Genomic DNA, 23,210 nt, shown 5'->3' on the forward strand with positions numbered 1-23,210 from the left:
TTTACCTAAAACATTTTATTTCTTAATCCCTCTTGTTTCTGGAACAAACCTCTGTAGTCCAGATGATGGCAAACACGTTGGGAACGTCTGAGTTTCAAACAGCATGAATTCATGAGATGAGCTTGGAAAACTGTGGATGCCCACAGTAACACATCAGTGCTTTGCTGTTGTCTTGTCAAGGAACACCTACTTAATGCAACTGCATGCTGCATGTGAGCAATTAAAAAAAGTGCATTGCTATTTATAGTTTCAATGCTGGGAACTTCATATGTAATATCTTACAAAGGTTAATGATTTCTTTAAAATGGCTTTAAAAAAAAGTCATGACTGAGGAGGCCATGATTCTAGTTCTGAAACAGTCACTGAGTTTGAAATCCAAGCAAAAAAGCTCCAACCTAATTTTGTATTAAAATTACTTTTTCACTCATAACTGCCTGATTTCTGACATGTTCTGAATGAAACACAAGAGACATGAAAATGCAGTTCACAGAAATTATATCTTCGCCTTTCGTATTTGGGGAATAGTATAGTTTTAATGAAACCACTTTGCTCGCCTCTTTATTGAAGACCTTGATGAACAGATACTGATCACAGAAGGATATTTTGTGGCGCCCAACCTGAGGTTGAATAGGTTTTATATACAGTATGACTGAATGAGGAGGCTTTGATGTTGAGTTTCACCCTAAAGCAACTGTCTATAAAACAGACAATATATTACAATACATACAACACTGTGCTTGGAAAATATGTGCAAATGATACAATGGGCGTACAGCTGCTGCGCACTGTGCAATAAAAAGTTATTACACAAAGATGTCGCTTATGCCATAAATGTAAAATATATCGTAGAAATGGTTCTATTATCGCAAAAGTGCTAAGATTCAGAGATTTAAACTACAGGACTAACATTTGATTTCTATTTTACAGCCAAAAAGAATATCAAATGTTTGTCCCTGCTGTGGTTTTTCCCCATAACACCATCTGCCAAGAGCTGAATCATCCAAGCCTGATTTTTGTGTCCGACTCATGATGTTTTACTTTGATCTCATTCTCAATAATTTAAAAAAAAAAAAACTTAAGGTGATCAAAGTACTAAATGTCACAGGCTGTGTCACTCATGAAACATAAAATCAAGCAGCGTTTGTGAAAGTCAGAGAAAAGTGTCTTCTCTAGATCTTGGTCTGCCTTTCTTCCTCGTCAGAGCTGGAGTCCGAATCAATACTGTTTTCATACAGATTTTCCTTCACCGTGTCCAGAGTTTGCTTCTTTTCCTTCTCTTCTGGCTCCTTCTGGGCAAATTGAGCTTCAATTTTGATCGGGTCAGTGTAGGTGTAGAAGTAGGCCTGGACAGCGAAGATGATGCACACGACTACCAGCAGAGATGCAAAGAGGATGTACTCGGCCCACTAGATGGTAAAAAGAGAGAGATGTTCAACGCTAGCTCCAGACCCAAATCTCTTGATTTTCCCCCCTGCCCCCTTTCAAATCTCTTCCCCCCCCCAAAAAAAGTTTCTTCAAAAGCCATAATTCTTCCATGGGCACTTAATTTCCTTGACCTTTTTTTAAATGACAATTTTGAGTTGCTTAAAGTCAGACGGGCACAGCTAATGTTTACCGTACGTTTGCTGAAGCTACCGCTAATTTTTATTATATGAATTTGTGTTTGGCTTTTGTTTTGTTTTTTAACTTCTATAACCACGAAAAAACAGATGAAAATATGCTGTAGCATAAACATGGTTTATAAAAAGCTTTGGTGTGCCAATATCAGATTACGATCAAGATGTACATAAACATTAAACAAATAAAACTTAAACGTTTTTTTATGTTAGCTGACAAAGTTAGCGGAAGTAGATTTAGTGGAATCTCATTGGTCTGTTAATGGTTTTCAAAGTTAGCTGGGAAGTTAATCCAGTCACCAAAAATTTAGCTTTGTTAATTAGCTGTTAGCAGATTAGCTGAACTGTGCCTAGTACTACCTAAAGTTAAAGAAATCTCTTCTAGGATAGACCTGAGTGTTTTGTTTTTTTTCTTTTTTATATATCCTATTAATTGGGGACCGCAGTCTTGTTTGAGGGCGGGCGCTAAAGGGGTAAAATACGATGCATATGATGTAATTTCTCTACTTCCGGGGGGGAAACCAGAGCATTTTCAATGGGTTTTGGGGTAAATTATACGCAAAGAAAGTGAAAATGCAAAGAAAAAGTGACAATGCAGTGGGAAAGTGGACATGGTTTGTTTCTGACCCGGAGCACAAACGTGTTGAGGTGGTTTTGCAGGCGAGAGAACGTAGCTACTCTGGTTAGCTATGTAGGCTAACACTTACCGACACAGCGTCTCCCACTGGCTTTGTCTTCCCTACTCCATTGGGAACCAAAAAAAAAAAACTGCACTTTTCACGACTGCTTTGATGGTTACATCCAAAAACAAAACCATACACCATTTTTCCATGTGAACTTATGCTTTGTATATATTGCACAATGGGAGCGGCTGTCCCCAACAGTGGTCAAATCCAGCGATATTACGGAGGTTTCAAATGAGACTGCGGTGCCCTATTAAACCCATTTTCCGATGTTCTAGAAACTACCCCTTTGTGTGCCTGTTGCTTTAAATGGAAAGGAGCTGCTGCTGGCTAAGACCCCTTTCCCAAGAAAATGGGAGCATCTGTATGCACAAATGTGAAATTCATGAGATAGCAATCATGTTTAAGTGTAAAAAGTAGAACGTTTTCGTGCAAAACACAACCCTTTTACAAAAAAAAACAAAAAAAAAAAACCAGCCAGTTCCTCAATGAGTTTGCAAAATCTAGACTCTTCATCTGAGCCTAGATTAGTTCGTAGACGTGCGTGACCAACCTGATCAGGGAGTGTTGCAGCCTCGGAGACGATAAGCACAATTATGTTACCGACAGCGACCGTTAGCAGCCAACCGGCCTGCAGTACAGACTTCATGTTGCTGGGTGCCTGCAGGACAAAAGTAGACACCACAGTTACCATGAGGACCACCATGAGTCTTGTTCTGTGTCCTGTGGGTGTTATGTCAAGACAGCGCGATCTACCTGCGAGTAGGAGAACTCCAGGCCAGTAACGGAGAAGACCACCTCTCCTGCAGTGATGAGGAAATACTGAGGAATCTGCCAGGCCATGTGGAAGGTGTTAGCCCCAATATCCATCACTGATATGATGCTCGAGTGGCACTAGACGGCACAAACGTCAGGTGTGATGCCAGAAGTTGCAGTCATTGTTTGAACTGAATGTGGGTTTGTAAAATCTGTGTCTGTGAACTGACGACTTACATCTTGTCCAAATGTGAAAGTTGATGGGATCAGTAAGGTGTAGGAGCTGCCGAAGCCAAAGCTTTGGGGAAGCGTACATTGCCCTCCCGTCATGTTCTGGATAATAAACTGTGCACTGACAATAACAACAACAACAACAAAAAAATTTAGAGCAAACAGTACACTGAAACATCTCATACATGATGAAGAATCAAACTTACTTTCCATTGGATACGAGTTTGTATTCTGACATGTTGTTGATGATGACGTGGCCGTAGTCCAAACTGCCCATTGTTATATTCAACCCTGAGCTGAAACCGTTAAAAAACCTGGGCAAGGAGAATTCAGCACAACAGGTAATAAAACCAACAGCCTGAATGTTTTTTGTTTTTTTAGCACCGTGTGTAAACACCAACCTGAGTGACACTACATCACTCAGAAGCTACTTTAGTATACAACCCCAACTTGGAAAAAGATGGGACGTGTGGAAAATGCAAATTTAAAAGAAAAAAAAAGCAGTGATTCTTAAGTTTATTTTGACTTCCATTTCATTGTAGATAAGACGAACCAAAGATATTTCTCTACTTTTAAGATTAGGCTTAAAACTTTCCTTTTTGCTAAAGCTTATAGTTAGGGCTGGATCAGGTGACCCTGAACCATCCCTTAGTTATGCTGCTATAGACTTAGACTGCTGGGGGGTTCCCATGATGCACTGAGTGTTTCTTTCTCTTTTTGCTCTGTATGCACCACTCTGCATTTAATCATTAGTGATCGATCTCTGCTCCCCTCCACAGCATGTCTTTTTCCTGGTTCTCTCCCTCAGCCCCAACCAATCCCAGCAGAGGACTGCCCCTCCCTGAGCCTGGTTCTGCTGGAGGTTTCTTCCTGTTAAGAGGGAGTTTTTCCTTCCCACTGTAGCCAAGTGCTTGCTCACAGGGGTCGTTTTGACCGTTGGGGTTTTACATAATTATTGTATGGCCTTGCCTTACAATTTAAAGCGCCTTGGGGCAACTGTTTGTTGTGATTTGGCGCTATATAGAAAAAAAATGATTGATTGATTGATTGACTTTTGTGTGCTCAGCTTCATTTCATTTAATATATAAATCCATTCCTACATTTAAGGCCTGCAGTACATTCCAAAAAACAGTAGCCCTGATTACAGTGAGGGTTATAGCATGTTGTGCTCATGCGTCAATCCACAAAAAACCCAGATGTGCAACTCACCAGCCAGGAAGTTCTAGAAAACAACATTGAGATTTTAACAAGACAATGCAAAATCACATTCTGCACACATTAGACACTGCTAAGGAAGAAGATGATACGGATACTTGAGTAGCTTGCCTGCAGTCCTGACCTGTCCACAGTAGACAGGTAACTGGTTTTATTTTATGTGTTTTATGCATTTTGTGCGTTTTCCGTATGTCCCAACTTTTTCTAATTTAGAAATGTTTTCTAACCATATAATGGCTAATCCACTATCTTAAAAACTTTGTGATAGCAGTAAACTGATAAACTCCTAAAGTATTTAGCTGAAGGTACAAAAATTGCTAGCTTGCATGATATCAGTTTGGGTCTAAAACCTTGAAAACAGACTTAAAGTGCTGAAATGTGAATGTGTTCTTGTGTAAACATGGAGATCAGGTGATCATAAAGATGTATATTATATAAATAACTCAGAAAAATAATTCAGAAAAGTTATATTGGACTTGGCTACGCCTCGTCCAATATAACTTTTCTTCATCCAATATTTCTCTATGTTGGATGACTTGCCATCCATCAGTTATGTTCTCCACCCCCTCCCAAATTAAGCAAACAACAAAGAGTCAAGTAAATTAGATCAATTAATTTTGTTGTGAACAGCATATGATTGATTCTAAAACGTCAGTAGTGTGCTTGTCTACCTTCTTAATGTTTTTGGCATCCTTGGAGTTCAATATTTCCACCAGTTCCTCCTCTGTGAACTCGGCAAACCTCGCTGGCAGATGATTTTCTGCTGTTGTTGACATGTTTGTTGCCATTTTTTCAACTAGCGTTTGTCAGCTAGTTCCTGACCTTCGTATGCTGCGCTCTGATTGGCTAGCTGTTGGCAGTAACCTCTAACGCTATTGGTCAGTGGGAACCGATCCAATATAACTTTTGGTCCTAGCCTTTTTGGATCCAACATAACTTTCTAGCACCAAGCATGCCAAAATAGAGGTAAATGATGGACAGAAAGGCTAATCTGTGATTGGATATTGCAATCTGAGTGGAGAACATAGATGATTAAAAGAACAAATCTTTCCATTCAGCAGTCCAAAAGTTATTAAACGTAGAAATATTACGGAATAAAAACACACACATAAAATGATAATAATAATAATGTTAGCAGAACTAAATTTAGCTGAAGCTAATTGGTCCACTAATGGTTTCCAAAGTTAATTAGCCTTTAACTGAACTGTGCCCACCATAATAATGTAGTTGCTATCTTTCCAGCTGTTGGAACAATAATTGTCAGTCTATTTTTCCAGCTACTGTCATGTGACAGCATGTACAGTGGTCATGTGATCAATTACATTTTCACACCTGATGGAAAAATATAACCTATATGTAGCAAGGTGAAGTCTGGATTGAAAAGATGTTCACGCTAGAGGTTGGCGGATCGATCCTAATATCGATGCCAACACTGGTATTGATATTGAACGATCCTAGTGTAAAAAAATCGATACTCAAGCTTTTTTTCTCTCCAGCATGCACTGACTGCTGCACACGCATATTCATCAAAGTCTACTCTCTGTAAGAGCAGCACTGCTCTGTGTCACACAACACGGAGCAGCGCACCCTTGTATTGTGGTTTGTCAGCCCTCTACCTCAGGGGATTTTGTTTTAAGTTGTGCTGAGTGATATTTTTTTAAACAAAAATGTTGATTGTGATAAAGTATTTTGTTATGTAGAATGTTTGGCGAAATTCTATCCTAGGTCTTTTGGATCCTTTGCATCTATGAAGCTTAAATATGAAAAAGTATCGGTATCAATATCGGCGATACTGGGCCTGTATTTACTTGGTATCGGATCAATACCAAAATTCCCGGTATCGCCCACCTCTAGTTCCCGCTAGCTTGGCTAACGGGGGACTTGCCCTTTGCGTGACCTGATAGAGTTCTGGTCTTTAGTTCGAGCAGTCCAGGGTTTGATCCCAATGCCGTCCTGGCCACAAAGGTCCTCCGGTCACATTTGGCGTTGTTGCAGGATGTGGGTAGTCACAGAACATGCTTAAATGCACCTGTGACTTCGGGACAAAGTAAAAAATGGTGGGGAAATATCTAGCAAGGTGAAGTCCCGATTGAAAAGATGTTCCCACTAGCTTGGTTAATGGGGGAATTCCCCTTTGGCTGACCTGGTAGAGTTTTGGTCTTCAGTTCCAGCAGTCCCTGTGTTCGAATCCCACCGCCATCCCGGCCACAAAGATAGGTTCTTCGGCCACATACACAACATAAACTATCCCTGACTCTGCTCAAACCTTAACCCAAAAGACTGAAAAACTGCACCAACAATAAAGAAGTCACACAATCACAACTTCCAGCTAGCAATGCATTTCCGACACTGGAAAAATAATTGTTCCGGTGCAGCAGAAAGATAGCCACTCCCTTTAAATAAAAGTTTGGAACTTACCTTATAGCATTAGCACCTTGTTCCGGTTTTGTCTTAAGGTCATCAGACTGTGCACGGAAAAACACATTTAGAGTTTCCACCTTTAAATACATTACACTGACGTTGATATTAGCCATTTTTGACAGTTTTTCTCACCCATATAGGCTTGGGTAGGGGCCCCTCCTTAACGATGACTGCGGTATACCTAGTACCATTTGGAATAGGCCCTACATAGGAGGAATTAGACCCCAGCTTGACTTCAAATTGGGTATCAAAAGTCAAGTAATCCTGACTAGTCTGTAGGAAACAACAGCAAAAGTCAGTATCGATCTTTTATAGTCACTTATACAAAACAGCGCCCCCATGTCTTTGTTTTCAGCCACATGATTCACAAGTCTTGTTTCAAATGTGTTGGATGACAGTAGTGTGCTCACTGTGTATTATCTTACCTCGAAAGGAGCCAGACGTAAAGAATTAGTTCCAGCAGTGATGTCCATTGTTTGATTGTCCATGTTGATGAACTTCACTTGGCTTTGTTTGCTTGATGGGAAAGTTGGCAAGGTTTTCTAGGAAAAACAAATGAACTGTGAGGAAACTGTGACAGAGAGGTTACTAAACAAGATTCTCCAGTGCTACTTGAAGGTACCTTAAAACAATCTTCTGTGATATTGGATCTTGTCCAGCTTTCTCACCAAAAAAAAAAAAAAATCCCAAAAGCTGCTGAAAAATCTTGATATATACATATATATCTTGTCCTGGTCCTTCATTCAAAAATGCAACTCGACCTCATGCCCCGCCCACTGCCTCTCCAATTGGTCTGTTTAAATATGTGATGCGCTGTGATGCAGGAAATTGATTTATCAGATATTGAAATGGACTTGTGTGTGTTAGACCTACATCAATCTGGATCTGGACCAGGGCAGCAGCGACGAAAGCGAGAGCAGCCAGAAACATCCCTACCGTCATCCTCTTCAGCGGACTGCAGCAAGCACACACAAACGTCACATCACCGACATCGCACTCTTCAAAATCATGGAACCACAGTGCTGCCAAAACATCTTGGGTGGGTGCATACGCCTATGCCGCTGCACACAGCACACCCCGGCATCGCCCCAGGTCCTCGATCACAACCACCCAAGCAGGCAACTGGTCCATTTCGACTTCTCAAAAGTAGCCATCTATCCGCTGCAGCCATGTGAAACGTTGGTGTCCCGTTGGCCTTTTCCAGTTACTGTGGTCCTCGTCACTAAAGCACCTGTATGCTGGACCATGTCCCAATAAATGGCCAAAATATCTTTGCTGACAATCCCTCACTGCGCAAGTAATACTCCTCATCTTAGTCTCCATAAGTAACCGTTCATTTGACAAAGTAGATACCCAAAGATCTGCTGAACAGAGCAGTCACCTGAGGTCACTGGTTGGCATCCAAGTCTCACAACCATACAGTAAGACAGGAAGCACCAGGACCCACCCTAGTGATTTGGACTTTCGTTCTCCTGAAAAGGTAAAGCCATCGCCAAACACCTCTGTCCAGCACCGTCACGACTCCCCAGCCTCTCCCCAGGTGTGTCTCAATCTCAAAGGCCAAACACCCAGCAACACTTGCATCACTGCCTGGATAAGTAAATGTGTCTCTCCGGGTTTGACACTTTCATCACAGACAGATAAACTTCTGATAGCTGAATCCAGAAATCACTGCCAGTCTGGATCTTTTTCTTGATCCAGTACATCACAAAACATAAATAATGGAAGAAAAAAAAGAACAGGATACTCACGTGAAGTTTAGTTTGCACTTTGTAATCAGCGGATACACTAGAGCATCCATGATCGGCACCAAAATCAGAATCAAAATGGGGTTGACAGTCTGGTGTGGAAAACAGAAGTCAAGTTCTGCAACAACTTTGTGTAAAGTGACTTTTTTGTGAAATCAAACCACTTGTCGCACCTGCATTTGATCAGGATAGATGGTCATAAATCCCTGTGAATGGAAAAAAGAGAGAGGTTCTTATTTTCTTCTCTGTTTGTACTCCCAGTTTGTGACTTATGAAGAATATTAACAATAAATTCTTACAAAGTTTCCATTCATGTTGGTGGCCTGGAGTGTCCATCTTGAGCCCTGTGGAAAAGTCAAAGTGCTTCCTTATATTTAATTTATTATATGTAGTTTGTTGTGTTTTTACCCTCATCCGGTGGCTGTTTTTGTGTTCATTCAAAAGGTTTTCAGCGAATCTGCATAATTCTGCATTTTATCCATTATTTCTCCATAACATTTGTGCAAAACTTCAACAAATGTAGAAGAATGATCAAACTCATCTTATGGAAGAATGCATAAAATTTGGTAAGGATTGGGATCCGGTTGTATATATTTATTTTATGTAACAAGATGGATCATTTCTTTGGGTGTACTGTGGGGGAAATAAATGTCTGTGGCCTTTGTAAAAGAAGAATCTGTATTCCTACACTGTGAAAACTGTCCCTCTCAGAATAAGCTAAATAATCCAAAATCTAACCAAATTGTCTTGTATTAAGCAAAAAAAATCTGCCAGTGGGGTAAGAAAAATGAACTTGGTTAGAATTCTCAAAACTAGCAAAATGTCTAGGCATGGAATAATCAAAATGTGCCTTCAAACTAGACAGAATTCTTATTTTAAGATGAGCCCAAAGGAATGGTCGTATTCCTTTGCTTGGATGATTTGAAATCCATTGCCTTTCTTGATTACTGGTTAAACACAGCTTGATATTAGCTGGAAAAACTTACTAAGAAAAAAATAAGTAATTTTTTCTTATGTAAAAAAAAAATGCTTGACAAGATTATTTTTCTATTTAGACAAAAGTTAAGTCAAATTTTCTTTAAACAAGTCTTTTTTTTATTTTCTTAGATATCAGTTTTTAGAGTGTAGGCTTTGAAAAACGTAAAATACGAAAATGCTATATGGCTCAAAATTAAATGAGCATATAATGAGGATAAAAGAAAGTCCCTTTGGCTTCTCTTTTGTTTCACTCGGGGTTGCCACAGCAGATCTAAGGTGGATCTGCATGTTGATTTGGCACAAATTTTACACCGGATGTCCTTACTCACACAACTGATTACATGGAGAGTTAGTCCAGTCAAGTTATTCAATTTCAAAGTTATTCAACAGATACTGATCGTGTTGGATCAATTAAACCCGATTTACTAAATCAGTAAATCAGTGCACGTTTTCTCTCGTTTTCTCTGGTCATGCATGATGTCAGTGCAGCAAGCAGCCAGTCAGCACCACTGCTGGGTTCACCACGGTGCATGTTCTAAAAGCACAATGCAGGGAGGATGGCCAGCGCACCCGCAATGCAAGTTTGAAAAGTACTTTATTTTATTCACACAGATCATTAACAGTGGCCTCATGAATGTACAGCTTGCAGATGGACAGCATCACATGATATATGCGCGAACAAAGTGAGTTTGCTTTGACACAAATATGCTGATGATGCACCACCACCAACTAGCCCCATAGTTTGTGTTTAACCCTACTAAATTTGGCTGTAGTGTTTTGTCACAATCGGATAAATCATGGTGGGTCCTCACGGATTACTGTCAGCTCTGAATTAATTTAGGATACACCGAGAGAGGGCAGAAAAATGTGGCTGCTAATGCTAATATTAGCTAATGCAAACAAAAGACTTGCACAAATCTTCACTGTAGGTCTTTTCATCACAAATACGGCTGGAAGTTAACATATCTATATAGAAAAACACACATGACGGTAGCAGGAGAGGCTAACAGGCTAGCACCGCGTTGGATATGCAGCTAACCGTCAAAACAGGAAAGGACTCTGGTAAAAGTAGATGAATTCATACACATACAAAAAATATCTCCAACAGGAACAAACATGTATTTTGGAGATTACTTTTCCCTTTAAACTTCATTTTAAAAAGTTTGGCGGACTTAAAGTTATCCAAACTAGTGTGATGGGTCCATGTTAAATGTTATTTCTGTGATCCTGGTTTAAGATTCTCTCGTTAACTTTGGTGAGAAGAGAGACCGTCGACATAATTATAATTCTCTAACTTTGACATTATCTTGTTTATTCTTTTGTTGTTTCTCCTGTGTTATATCTGCAGTGTTATATTTTGGACTTTTGAGTGGATCGTGTTTTGTGGTTGCACCACAAGGTGGCGCATTTACTCAGGTAATTTAACAAGTCACTGAAGATGATGTTGGAACGTGTTTCGTGGTTGCACCACAAGGTGGCATATTTACCCAGGTAATGTTAAGGAAAATAGTAACAGAAGAAGACGTGAGCGGAGAGGCACAGTGAGGAGGGATTTGAAGCACCAGATCAATAAATGCCGCAGCCAGAGAAATACACTGCAGTAAAAGTAAAAGTTCGAGAAGCTAATGGAACAACTGTTTGTGAGTGTCAAAATAAAAACAAGTAAAACGTTTTGCGGTATCTGCCTGAGTTTGTGGCTGCAACACTAAATTTAGCAGAAGCTAATCTGAGTAGCGGAGCTGTATCCACCATTGACTATTATAATGAATATTTATGAGTTCAGTGGTACGAATATTTCATGAGGTGAAAGCTGGAACCTACCGAATTAAATATTTGTTCCACTGGGCACATGCGCGTGCATGAGCATGTGTGGGTGCGTGCACCAGCCCGTGTGCGCGCATGCATGAGGACGTATGTGCAAAGTGCAATGGTGCCAAATGGATGGAATCAAATTTGCACTCTAAGTGGAACCAAGCTGCACTCTAAATGCAATGTAACACAAATGGGATGAATTAATCCATGTCATGTGACATACAAAGCACCAATCAAATGACAAGGATCCACTCAGCCGTTATATAAATGCTTTTAAGACACTGGTAACCAATATTAACCTGCTTAACGGGTCTATAATATCACCCCTTTAATGTATTAGCTTAGGAGGAACCTGTTCTACACGGGAAGAGAAACCCAAAAATCTGTCAGGGGAAGAAAGTGGGTTTTACCTGCTGGTCAAAGAGGGCCCAGAACATGGGCAGAGGGATGTAGAGGAACAGCACCTTCAATACCATCTTCACCTGGGCAATCAGAAGTTTCTGGGTTGGGGGAGAGAAAGAAATTACAAATGAGATTTATCCTATTTTTGCCTGAGTGTGCTGCATTTCTGTCTGAATTTTTCACTTACGTCATATTTTTCCTCGGCCCAGTCCATCCAGTGAGGTTTCTTCTCACCACGGTTCCTAAAGCGGTTCTTGATAGCGCACTGCAGACAGGAGAAAGAACATTTATGTCTATTTCTATTTCTTAAAAAGCTTGTGTACTTTGAAGATGGAGCCATTTTTGGTGAATGCTCAGTGGCGGAAATGCTGTGATAATCTGTCCCTGAGTTGCTGCTTACCCCGATGCACCTGCAGACTTTGACTAAGATGTTGCCTTGAGGGTCGTTTTTAATGTACATTCTGCTCCCAAAAATGAACACAACTGCAGGGACACACACAGAAACACTGAAGCATTTCTCACAACAAGATTATTGTGGCAATAAAGCAGGATATTGTTGAAGGAAAACAACTTGAAAACTTGACCAGCGCCCGCGTCGTCATTGATTTCAGTCTAGTGGTATCACTCCGTTATGTGACATACAGTAAGTCGCAAATGTCTTAACATGAAACTTGTGTTTTACTCCTAGCAGGCAGGTTCCTGTGTCCAGTCACCGAACTGTGGGGATTTGGGAATCTTTAATGTCAGATCACAGCTGTACTGACTGCATTATGCCATCGTCTGTCAAAATTTTGTTTCCCTTCACATTTTTGCATCTTTGCTGATGAAGATTCATGCTCCCTTGCCTTCAGGATCCTGCTACATTCCATTTCTCCTAATAAATGCCCCTAAATTCTACACAATGTAGATTTAATTAAATTCAGTTTGGAGTGTCACTGCTTAGATTTGACCTTATTAATTTATAGTCAAGAATACTCGATTAATAAACGACTAATGCTACAAACTGATGAATTTCAGTGGTCAGCCCACCCCTAATAAAAAGCATTAACCCTATTAGCTTTGCAAACAAGAAATCACTTTTGAAATCTTGTTTTAAAAGTTGCCATAAAAACAAAATCTATAAAATAAGCTAATTTTTACACCTTATTATTGAGGTGTTTTAACAGCTATATTTAGCCTCAGAATCTTGAAATTTCACACAGTTTTCTGTGAAATTTTAAAAGTTGGCACATTATTTCAGTATTTTATTAATTTATGTAAGAATTAGTTAAATGGCCATGGCATGTGATGGCAATTTCCCAATCTGGCAACTCAAATACTGGGTTTAAGGCTCAATATTACTTATTGAAGAGCTTTAATAAATAATGTGTTAATCATGAATTCACTGGGTCCAACTTACGACAACCACTTTTATTCAGTGGTGTTGTAAATCTTACACCAGTAAACTGAAAAAATAAAAATAAACCTTACGCAATGCAACCACCATGAGAGCAGCGGGGACACCAAAGGCCAGCGGGTAGCACTTCTGCTGGCTGTGAATACCGCACTCCTGAGCTGGAGACACAAACACCCATTTTATTCAAATTCAACCTGTATAAACATTTTATTTTGCATCATGTACTGAGCCCTCAGAGAGATTAAAAACAGTTTCAGATGACCTGTCTGTCTTAATGCTAGTTGACTGTACCTCTGAGGATGGGCGTGATGATGGTGGACAGCAAACTTCCGGCATTAATCGACAGGTAGAAGATGGAGAAGAAGGTGCTTCTCTGCTTCTCCTGTTGGACACATTAATGTAAATAACACAGCTTAGGTCTGAGAGTTTTAGTTACGAACTCCATGCACCACACCGCTCGTCTATGCCTTGTATTTTACAGGTCATGTCTATGTCTCAATTACAAGATACACTTAACGGACAAGCTGGTGCACATACGGATCCTCCGCTGACTGTAGCCTTCAAATGTGAAATTCAAAAACACTTTTCTTTTTAAATGTTTCAACACCAAATTGAGTGAAATGTTTCATAATATTTGTTTCGGATCATCTGTAACTGGTTTAGCACATCTGATGATGTCTTCCCTTAGATCCAGGCTGTGTTCAAAAAAGGTTTTTAAATATTTTGGAGCAGTTCAAGTTTGTGTCACTAATTTGCATTACCTACTAAAAAAATTTGGCACCATCCCCAGCCACATGTTCTATCTATTGTTTAATTGCAGTTTAATTTCTTTAGTGTTCTATATTTTGTTTGCTCAGGTAGTGGGTATCATATGTTTCTCGGTCGGATGGAGCAAAGCAGTAAGCCTACAACTAGTCCAATGTTCAGGAGGCAGACAAACTACGAGGTCTGTCCATAAAGTATAGGTCCTTTTTATTTTTTTCAAAAACTATATGGATTTCATTCATATGTTTTTACGTCAGACATGCTTGAACCCTCGTGCGCATGCGTGAGTTTTTCCACGCCTGTCGGTGACGTCATTCGCCTGTGAGCACTCCTTGTGGGAGGAGTCATCCAGCCCCTCGTCGGAATTCCTTTGTCTGAGAAGTTGCTGAGAGACTGGCGCGTTGTTTGATCAAAATTTTTTCTAAACCTGTGAGACACATCGAAGTGGACATGGTTCGAAAAATTAAGCTGGTTTTCAGTGAAAATTTTAACGGCTGATGAGAGATTTTGAGGTGACACTGTCGCTTTAAGGACTTCCCACAGTGCGAGACGTCGCACAGCGCTCTCAGGCGGCGTCATCAGCCTGTTTCAAGCTGAAAACCTCCACATTTCAGGCTCTGTTGATCCAGGACGTCGTGAGAGAACAGAGAAGTTTCAGAAGAAGTCGGTTTCAGCATTTTATCCGGATATTCCACTGTTAAAGGAGATTTTTTTAATGAAAGACGTGCGGACGGGTCCGCACGTCGGCTCGTAGCCGCCGCGACGCTCCGCCACAGGAAAAACACCTCCGTTGGAAGCCTTAAGGACAAGTTGGAACATGTCCAGCTGTTAAACAATTTCTCATATACTCACTCCACTGAAAGCCATCAAAAGCCGCCTGGATTTTACAAATGGTTATCAACATGGAGGTGTTTTTCCTGTGCCGCCTCACCGCGCCGGCTGCGTCCCGACGCGCGGACCCGTCCGCACATCTTTCATTAAAAAAATCTCCTTTAACAGTGGAATATCCGGATAAAATGCTGAAACCGACTTCTGAAACTTCTCTGTTCTCTCACGACATCCTGGATCAATAGAGCCTGAAATGTGGAGGTTTTCAGCTTGAAACAGGCTGACGACGGCGCCTGAGAGCGCAGCGCGACGTCTCGCACCGTGCGAAGTCCTTAAAGCGACAGTGTCACCTCAAAATCTCTCATCAGCTGTTAAAATTTTCACTGAAAACCAGCTTAATTTTTCGAACCATGTCCACTTCGATGTGTCTCACAGGTTTAGAAAAAATTTTGATCAAACAAAGCGCCAGTCTCTCAGCAACTTCTCAGACAAAGGAATTCCGACGAGGGGCTGGACGACTCCTCCCACAAGGAGTGCTCACAGGCGAATGACGTCACCGACAGGCGTGGAAAAACTCACGCATGCGCACGAGGGTTCATGCGTGTCTGACGTAAAAACATATGAATGAAATCCATATAGTTTTTGAGAAAAATAAAAAGGACCGTTACTTTATGGACAGCCCTCGTATATGAGCTTCAGAAACAGCTCATTGTAATTTTTGATAATTTGTCCACTAACTATCCATAATGTAACTGTTCCTCATTTAAAGGTGGGCACAACCACCTGCAGGTGGCAGTACGTTTATGGGCTATTACATAGGCAAAGCAAAGTTGCTCTTTCAGTAAACCTGGTGCAACAAAGTTGACTAGATGCAATAAGTTTTGAACCCATTGTATGTTCTTTTAATTTGGAACTTAGCACTTATTTTTTTTTTTTTGTTTGAGTTATTGTCTACACAAGCTGGCTGAGATGGACTAACACTCTTTCACAACTGCAGGAAATTAAGTAGCTTTCTCATTGTTGTGGCTTCTCATTTTCATTTTTATTGTCATAATTATGACAAAACATTCCATATTGAATGACAGCCATAAGGTTTTGGGGTGTTATATTGGGGGGGGGGAGAGGGGGTAGCAAAGGTATATGCTGTGATGAGTATAATTCCAGTTAGTCTTTCTTATCGTGTTAGTTATCTTGTTGCATGTTAAATTCCTCTTGCTGGGTGACTCAGTTCACTACTATATATGTTATTGCTATTCTTTTCCTTATTTCTTTTTTTTTCTTTTCATTTGATAGATTTGTCAGCGTCACTAATACTTTGGAGTAATCTTTGACTTCAACCTTGCACACTGTCATAAAAACATGGCTATACCAGCACTTATTCATTAATAAACAACTTTTATAATGAAACGCAGATATAGATAAATGCTGACAAGTTGCTGTTGATAGCTGAGTGAAGAGTTTTTATTTTTTAATTACTGTTTGTGGCAGAGATTAGGAAAAGAAAAGTCCACTTTACCTTTCGGGAATGTTTCATAGTGCTTGTCACTGTGCACTTGTATGATTAGTAGACACAGCACATGCATGAAGAACCTGTATGTATAATAGTTTTGCGTGTTTGTTAAGTGTGTGTTGGTTTGTAAATTACTGCTCAGTGTGTTCAAACCAATGACATTTCATCTACTCCTTTTGCACATCCTCAGTGGTGTACCACAGGGTTTAGTACTGGGACCTTTGTTCTTGTGCTTTCATATTAATAATGTCTGTGAGAACATATGGATTGCTCGTTTGCATGCAGATGCCACTGTTATTGATTATTCTGGGCCCACACAAGATTCTCAGCTTCAGTGTGCTTTTAATACTCTTCAGTAGTCCTAACATGAGCTATATAACGTGCTGACCACTGAAGGAAGTAAAGTCATGTTTAAACACTCTAGAAGCTCTTTCATATCTCTGTGACCACTTTAATTATTGTTTGACCAAGTTCATCCATCTGCTCTTACTCTCTGCTGTATTTTTTATGTTCAGATTGGACCTCATTAGTATCTCAAAAACCAATGCTTTATTTTTATAATGCAATGCTAGTTATTGTCATCATGTTTATGTATACATTTAACTCCAAAAAGTGGGGATATTTCCATATTTTTCGGAGTATAAATTGCACCAGAGTCACACCTTTTATAAAATCTATTGAAGAGGAAAAAAAAAAAAATATATATATATATATATAACTCACACCAGCATATACTATAAGTCACACTGGAGTATAAGTTGCACCTTTTTTACTGTGTTATCAGCTTTTTAATTTGGGATTTTTGTGCATTGTTGACGTGTACTTTATAGTATTAACATTTATTGTTTTATTATCATATTTATTTTGTTTAGTGCTTTGATTCCTGAGAAAGTCCTGTATAAATAGTCAATATAATTATTATTAATAATAATAATTAAATAGGGAGGTGAAGCTCCAGAAGTTAAAGCGGTACACTCAAGACCAGAGGATCCTCTGTTCAGTTCTCCATCAGACAGGAAAATCACTTCAATACAGCTAGTGTGTGTGTGTGTGTGTGTGTGAGAGAGAGAGAGAGAGAGTGTGAACAGTTGAATGTGGAGCATCACTGTAAAGCACTTTAAGCATTGTCATGGGATTGACTGGACACGCTGAACTGAACAATGACAAGATGATAAAATCTTGTGTGGCTCATTTCAAATAATTCTTGTGTGGGTTTTGAAAATGTCAACTATTCACAAACTATAAGACCTGAACAGATATCAAGCAGGACTTGAACCAACAACATGTGTACTGCAAGTGCATATCTGACCTGGTGATCTTGAAACTGGTCCCCACCAAAAGCAGCTACGCACGGTTTGATGCCTCCTGTTCCCAGAGCGATGAGCAGTAAGCCCACCATGGCCAGAGATCTGAGGCCAGACAAGACCACAAATGGAAAGTTAGGAAACATAATGACTGCATGATTCGCTGCTACCATTCTGCCAGTGTTTGTGTCTGTTGGAATTCAGCCCTCAACTCACATGTGGAAGGTCAAGTTGTCAGGTGTTCCGTCCCTGTTTGTGTCAGTGATGTCATGGATGGCACTTACTGCCATGATGATCTGACCCACTGCATAAACGATGGACAGGTACACTATTGTCCTGCACAGGGGAGGACAATAAAATTACTTCAGCTGAAGCACACGTCACGTAACAAATCCTGAGATTTCCCAGGTTGGCCTGCATCAGTTATGGAGACATTGAAATCCATTTGGTCACTCACTTGAACTTGCCAAGCCATGAGTCGGCTATAATGGCGCCCAGGATTGGTGTCAAGTAGCACAGAGCCACAAAGGTATGGTAGATAGTGGTGGCAAAGTCATCATCCCACCGCAGGAAGTACTTGAAGTACAGCACCAGCACAGCTGCAAACAGTGAAGGTAGAGAAAGGCGTTCATGTCGTGCAGCTCCAAAGCTCAGCGCTAAAACCACGTTGTGTGAAATGCACAGGACTCACTTCGCATTCCATAGTAGGAGAAACGCTCGCAGAACTCGTTAACCACAATGAAGAAGATGCTGATTGGGTAACCAAACACAGTTGCCTGTGAGAAGAAAATGATGGTGTTAATTATGCATTTGCTGCATTTATGTGTAAAACTACATTGCTACTGGAAAGCAGAGCAGTTTCAAAAAAATGAGATTTTCTGGTCATTGATGGGAAAAATGTTCAAATAAGTCAAACGGAAATAGATGTTGCAGGGCGATGAAGCTCAAAAGTCTGCTGATGTCACTGGTTAATGATGGGTTAGTAGAAGGTCAGTTTTGGCTGTTAACCTGGTACTACATGAGTGTCTGACAAAGCATTTCATTATGTCAGGGCCATAAGTATTTGGAACTGTTGCTTCTGTACAACCACAGTGGAGTTCAAAATGAAACAGGATGTGCTTGTGGTGTAGGCTTTCAGCTTTAATACATAGTACCTCCATTTTCAGAGTCCATAAGTAACTGGACAAGCTCAACATAAGGATTACGCTTCATACAAATCATCACTCTTGCAGCTAGTTTTCTTTATGGCCCAGTCACACGGCACTTAACGAAGGGCAATGAAGCCCTAATGAAACAAGAAATCTGGACTTTCATTGGTTTTCGTTTAACCTTCGTTCAGCTTCGTTCCTGTAGCGGTTGCTTCGTCAGGATTTTGTCAAAAAATTCGAACGAAGGGCAACAAAAACCATAATTCATCTGTAGTTTGTTTTGCTGTCTTTCTTGATGTTTGGTTAGTTTTTGCAATGTTAGCGTAAGTCAGGAGATGGATACATGAACATTTCTAAGTTGCTGAATATATTTTGGACTTCATTTACATCAATCATTAAGAAATGCAAACACTAAAAAAGTGACTGACCGTGCAAGAAGGAAGGGGAGCCACAGAGACATCCATGACAGTTTAGTACCATTTTCCATCATAACAGATTGAGCTACAAATAGGAGAACTTCCTCTGATTGCCACCACACCAGCTGCCAGCTGCCACTTGATGATTTTACTGATGAACTCATCCCACTTGCTCAAAGGGATGTTAACAAGTGAAATCACCTGCTGAAGTCAGTGGCTGCAAAGAAAAGCTGCACCCTCTCGGCCCTTTCTGGATTAGTTTGGACACCACTGAATTAGGTGATGGTCGAGGCTCGAGAGGTGAACATTGGGCAAAGTCCTTCATTGCCAAGTTGCTCCTGGTGTGCAGTTGTGCAACTTGCATGGCAGCATTGGTGTGTGAGTGTTTGTGAATGGTTGAATGTGAAGATGAAGATGAAAAAGTACTATAGATGCAGACCTACCATGGAGTCACACAGGAATCGTGCCGAGGCGCTGCTCTGTTGCAGCACCAGTCACAGCCTCACGGTGGAATGGCACAGAGAAGGATCTTAATCCCAAACCTAGGTTTGTCTCCCACGCATCTTCTGGCAAATTGCAGCTGGAATTTCACATCTTTTTTTAAGAAAAGTCTTCTTTTTCCTCATTCTACCATGAAGCTGTATAAATGGTTAATGTGATATTTATACAAGTGCATCTGGATTGTTTCATTTAAACTCCATTGTGGTTTTGTACAAATTGTATCATTATCAAAATACTTATGAACCCAACTGTATATACATTAGAGTGTGACACCAAAACGAAGACCGTATGAACAGCAGTTTCCAAATTGTGCCGTGACATCCTCTGACACTTTTTTCGGCCCCTCAGTTGAAGCAGTCAGCTCAGGTTAGTGGGTCAGTAAGTGAATCTTTCACCTCGTTAGCCGGGATAAAGCCCAACATAAACAGTAAATTTAAAAAAGTTTGCAAAACAGTTTGTACGTACACTTTTCTTGTTGTTCTTCTTCCTCTCTGCATCTGCAGAAATATGTTCCCAAAAGTCACTTTAGACACACCACAAAGGTATTAACTAATAATTACCATAAAGATAATTAAATGCACAACAACAGAATGAAAGCAAATGTTATATAAGCTAACGCTACATGCTTTAAAGAATTAAGTTTAAAAGTGGTTTGGAAAAGCGATGAACAAAATTTCATCTGGTTCTGTCCCGCAGTGGGACTCACCGGCCATGGCTGATGTGTGTGTTGACCTCCGACCCCGTCCTCCGGTTGAATCTTGAGACAGAAACAGACAGGTGACCACTGTGGAAACCTGAAACCCGAAGACTGAGCAGAGCTCTGGCAAGCTTCTTATCAATGATCCACCCACCCCCCACAGGTGGGTACACATGTAGAGCCGTGATTACTTTACGATTCAGCAAACTCAGGTGCAATAAGACGTCCAGATAAAGAGGACTGCTCAGGTCAGTTGATGAACACACTGATACTTAGAATGTATCTTTGGTTCATTTCCACACTGATCCCAAGCACGTTTTGTATTTAGATGTACAACGTGCAATTACACGGCGTGCATGTGTGAGGTATGTGAGGGTCCGGGGCCTTCATGAGCCTGATCAATGCACTTGTTGACCATCAGAGGGCTGATGCATGCACTGTGTATGAGTGCCCCCCCAACTATATATGACTTCATCATGAAGCTACTTGCACCAATCAATCACAAATATTATTCTGATCAATATGAACTTTTGATCAAATCTCTAGCCACATTGCTATTGAAGATGTTACAGTAAAACTATGGTTTTTGGGATATGCTTTGCTTAACCTTGACCTCTGAATAATCTGATCCAAAAGTTAACTATCTGGACACACTAACGCAAGCAATATTCTCACAAAGTTTGGCAAAAATCTATCTTCTTAGTTATTTTGCACACACACGCACTGGAGCGATGCCATTTGTAGTTTGTCCAGTTATTTTTGAACCCCAAACACTGACTCTCTGTGTGTTAGTAATACATTTTTGCATGTCTTACAGAATCAAGTTAAAGTCTCCACTTTTTTTTTTAATTGGCTGCAGTGATGTCACGGGTCAGACTGATATAATTGTGTCATTGCCAAATTACTTATGGACCCGACTGTTTGAATCAAAAAACTCAATGTGCGTCAGACCTTTAAACAGATGTTGCTTTGGTCAAAGTGTAAACTTACAGATAAGTTGTGCCTCTTGCAGAGATGATTTATGCTTTCACAGATAAGCTGCAAGCTGCTCGCTACAGCAAACACACAAAAACACATACAATGAAACTGAAGCTTTGCTCCGTGAAGCCTCTGTGTTTCAGAAGACACATGCCAGTGAAGCACTGGTCAAACTTACACTAGATGTGTGATGCTGATCAGACACTGATTTTGAGGTTCCCATTGCCCTCTGCATGTCCACACAGCAGTGCTTCATGTGCTTTCAAACACCAAATATTTTCCTGAAACAGTTCCATTTAGGATTTCGAGTATTTGGAAGCTACTGTTTCACTTAATGTTTCGTCACACTAAATCATTTTCTCAAGGTGTTTGAAGCCTTTTGAAACAATAAGGGTCCTGTGCACCGGCAGAAATTACTGTATATTTGTTTTGTAAATTGTTTTGTCAATTGTGTAGCATGGTCCAGGCAGAGGGTCGCCCCTTTGAGTCTGGTCTGCTTGAGGTTTCTTCCCTCAAATCATCCGAGGGAGTTTTTCCTTACCACCATCGCCTGTGTGCTTGCTCTAGGGGTTAGTAAGGTTAGACCTTACTCATGAGATGCGCCTTAAGGCAACGTTGTTGTGATTTGGCACTATATAAATGAAAAAAAATATTTTTTTAAAAATGTAATCCTATCTAGACAATGTGTAGCGCATAGTCTAAAGTTCGTAATGCAAGTGCATTTTGAGGTGTGTCCAATCCTATTTTGGTACTTACACGGTGTGTATTCTGAGTACAGTGAAAGGTGCAGGATGCAGAGGGGTTGATTTTAGTCACTTACTGTATTAATCATCGGCATGCTTTGGGCAGAAAGGGGCGACATCACCTGGTGCATTTGTATTTACAGTCAGGTTTGTAAGTTTCTGGACTCAGTTTTTGACCCTTTGCCTCAATACACCACCAGAATCAAAATGAAGTGAAAGATGTGCTTGTAGTGTCGACTTTAACAATTGTTCATTTCTGGAAACAAGCTCCAAAATTGGCACACATACTCCTAAGACATTACTCTTTTGTAAAAGCACATTAGCCTCCTACATTTTCAATAGGCAGCCAGGTAGGGGTCAATTGAAGAATTACACAGAGGTCAAAATTTAAAAATGCTCCAATCATATTGAAAACTAGACCATATTATTTGTCTGATCACAAAGATGTTGCCATAATTTTTCTAAAATTTAGAATTAAATAATTACAATTATAATTTTGGTAAAAAGTGATGCAAATTATTGGTTGCGTTAATAGGGTTTTAAAAAGGAATAGTTTGCACCATGTATCACGCTTAGTTATCATGTTACAGGGTAACATATGTCACATGTCATAGAGTCCAGTGGATGTTGACCTTATTTGGCCTTTACTTTGGAGACCAAACATTCAACACAGTCAAAACTGTTCCATTTATTAGTCCTATTAGCACAACCAATAGTTTGCACCACTTTTTTTTTTTTTTTTTTTTTTTACCAAAACTGGCAGACTGCTCTTTTTCTCTCTGTCCAAGGCACTGAGGAGATATCCAGGGTGCTGGACTGACCATGAGATGCCCTGGCTGAAGCTGACACAGCGGCCCATGGACCACCTCGCTGAGGGTGACCTCTCTGAGCCACTGCAGTCTGCTTTTGCAATGCAGTCTTCCATGAAGACAGCTTTTACTAAATTGAAACTGACGAAGCGATGGATGCTGGCCCTGTACCCCATGGTGCCAGACTTATCTCATGATGCCCTGCCTGTGGCGCCAGTGACTATGTGCTCATCTCAGTAATGCAGTTTGTTTTT

At 40.4% G+C, this 23,210-nt stretch overlaps 1 protein-coding gene across 2 annotated transcripts in view; it reads right to left on the minus strand.

Moving 5' to 3' along the window:
• Positions 1-966: 966 nt before the first annotated feature.
• slc15a1b (solute carrier family 15 member 1b) overlaps positions 967-23,210 on the minus strand; it is a 33,018-nt gene continuing 10,774 nt past the window's right edge. Inside the window, exons 1-23 of one of the 2 annotated variants that reach the window (XM_034176917.1) lie at positions 20,436-20,457; positions 20,195-20,226; positions 18,356-18,440; positions 18,122-18,263; positions 17,881-18,000; positions 17,670-17,769; positions 13,549-13,639; positions 13,332-13,415; positions 12,262-12,344; positions 12,049-12,126; positions 11,870-11,959; positions 8,969-9,013; positions 8,843-8,875; positions 8,673-8,761; positions 7,795-7,876; positions 7,347-7,463; positions 7,054-7,194; positions 6,919-6,965; positions 3,492-3,599; positions 3,292-3,406; positions 3,055-3,192; positions 2,852-2,959; positions 967-1,405 (exon numbers count right to left, since the gene is read on the minus strand). In XM_034176917.1, coding sequence (XP_034032808.1) covers positions 1,169-1,405; positions 2,852-2,959; positions 3,055-3,192; positions 3,292-3,406; positions 3,492-3,599; positions 6,919-6,965; positions 7,054-7,194; positions 7,347-7,463; positions 7,795-7,876; positions 8,673-8,761; positions 8,843-8,875; positions 8,969-9,013; positions 11,870-11,959; positions 12,049-12,126; positions 12,262-12,344; positions 13,332-13,415; positions 13,549-13,639; positions 17,670-17,769; positions 17,881-18,000; positions 18,122-18,263; positions 18,356-18,440; positions 20,195-20,226; positions 20,436-20,442 — 2,172 coding nt within the window. In that variant the 5' untranslated portion in view covers positions 20,443-20,457 and the 3' untranslated portion in view covers positions 967-1,168. Of the gene's footprint in view, positions 1,406-2,851; positions 2,960-3,054; positions 3,193-3,291; positions 3,407-3,491; positions 3,600-6,918; positions 6,966-7,053; positions 7,195-7,346; positions 7,464-7,794; positions 7,877-8,672; positions 8,762-8,842; positions 8,876-8,968; positions 9,014-11,869; positions 11,960-12,048; positions 12,127-12,261; positions 12,345-13,331; positions 13,416-13,548; positions 13,640-17,669; positions 17,770-17,880; positions 18,001-18,121; positions 18,264-18,355; positions 18,441-20,194; positions 20,227-20,435; positions 20,458-23,210 lie in introns of those variants that run through there. The other variant, XM_034176925.1, reaches the window with a different exon arrangement.

The sequence above is a fragment of the Thalassophryne amazonica genome, chromosome 1 (assembly GCF_902500255.1).
Source record: "Thalassophryne amazonica chromosome 1, fThaAma1.1, whole genome shotgun sequence".
NCBI classification, from domain to species: Eukaryota; Metazoa; Chordata; class Actinopteri; order Batrachoidiformes; family Batrachoididae; genus Thalassophryne; species Thalassophryne amazonica.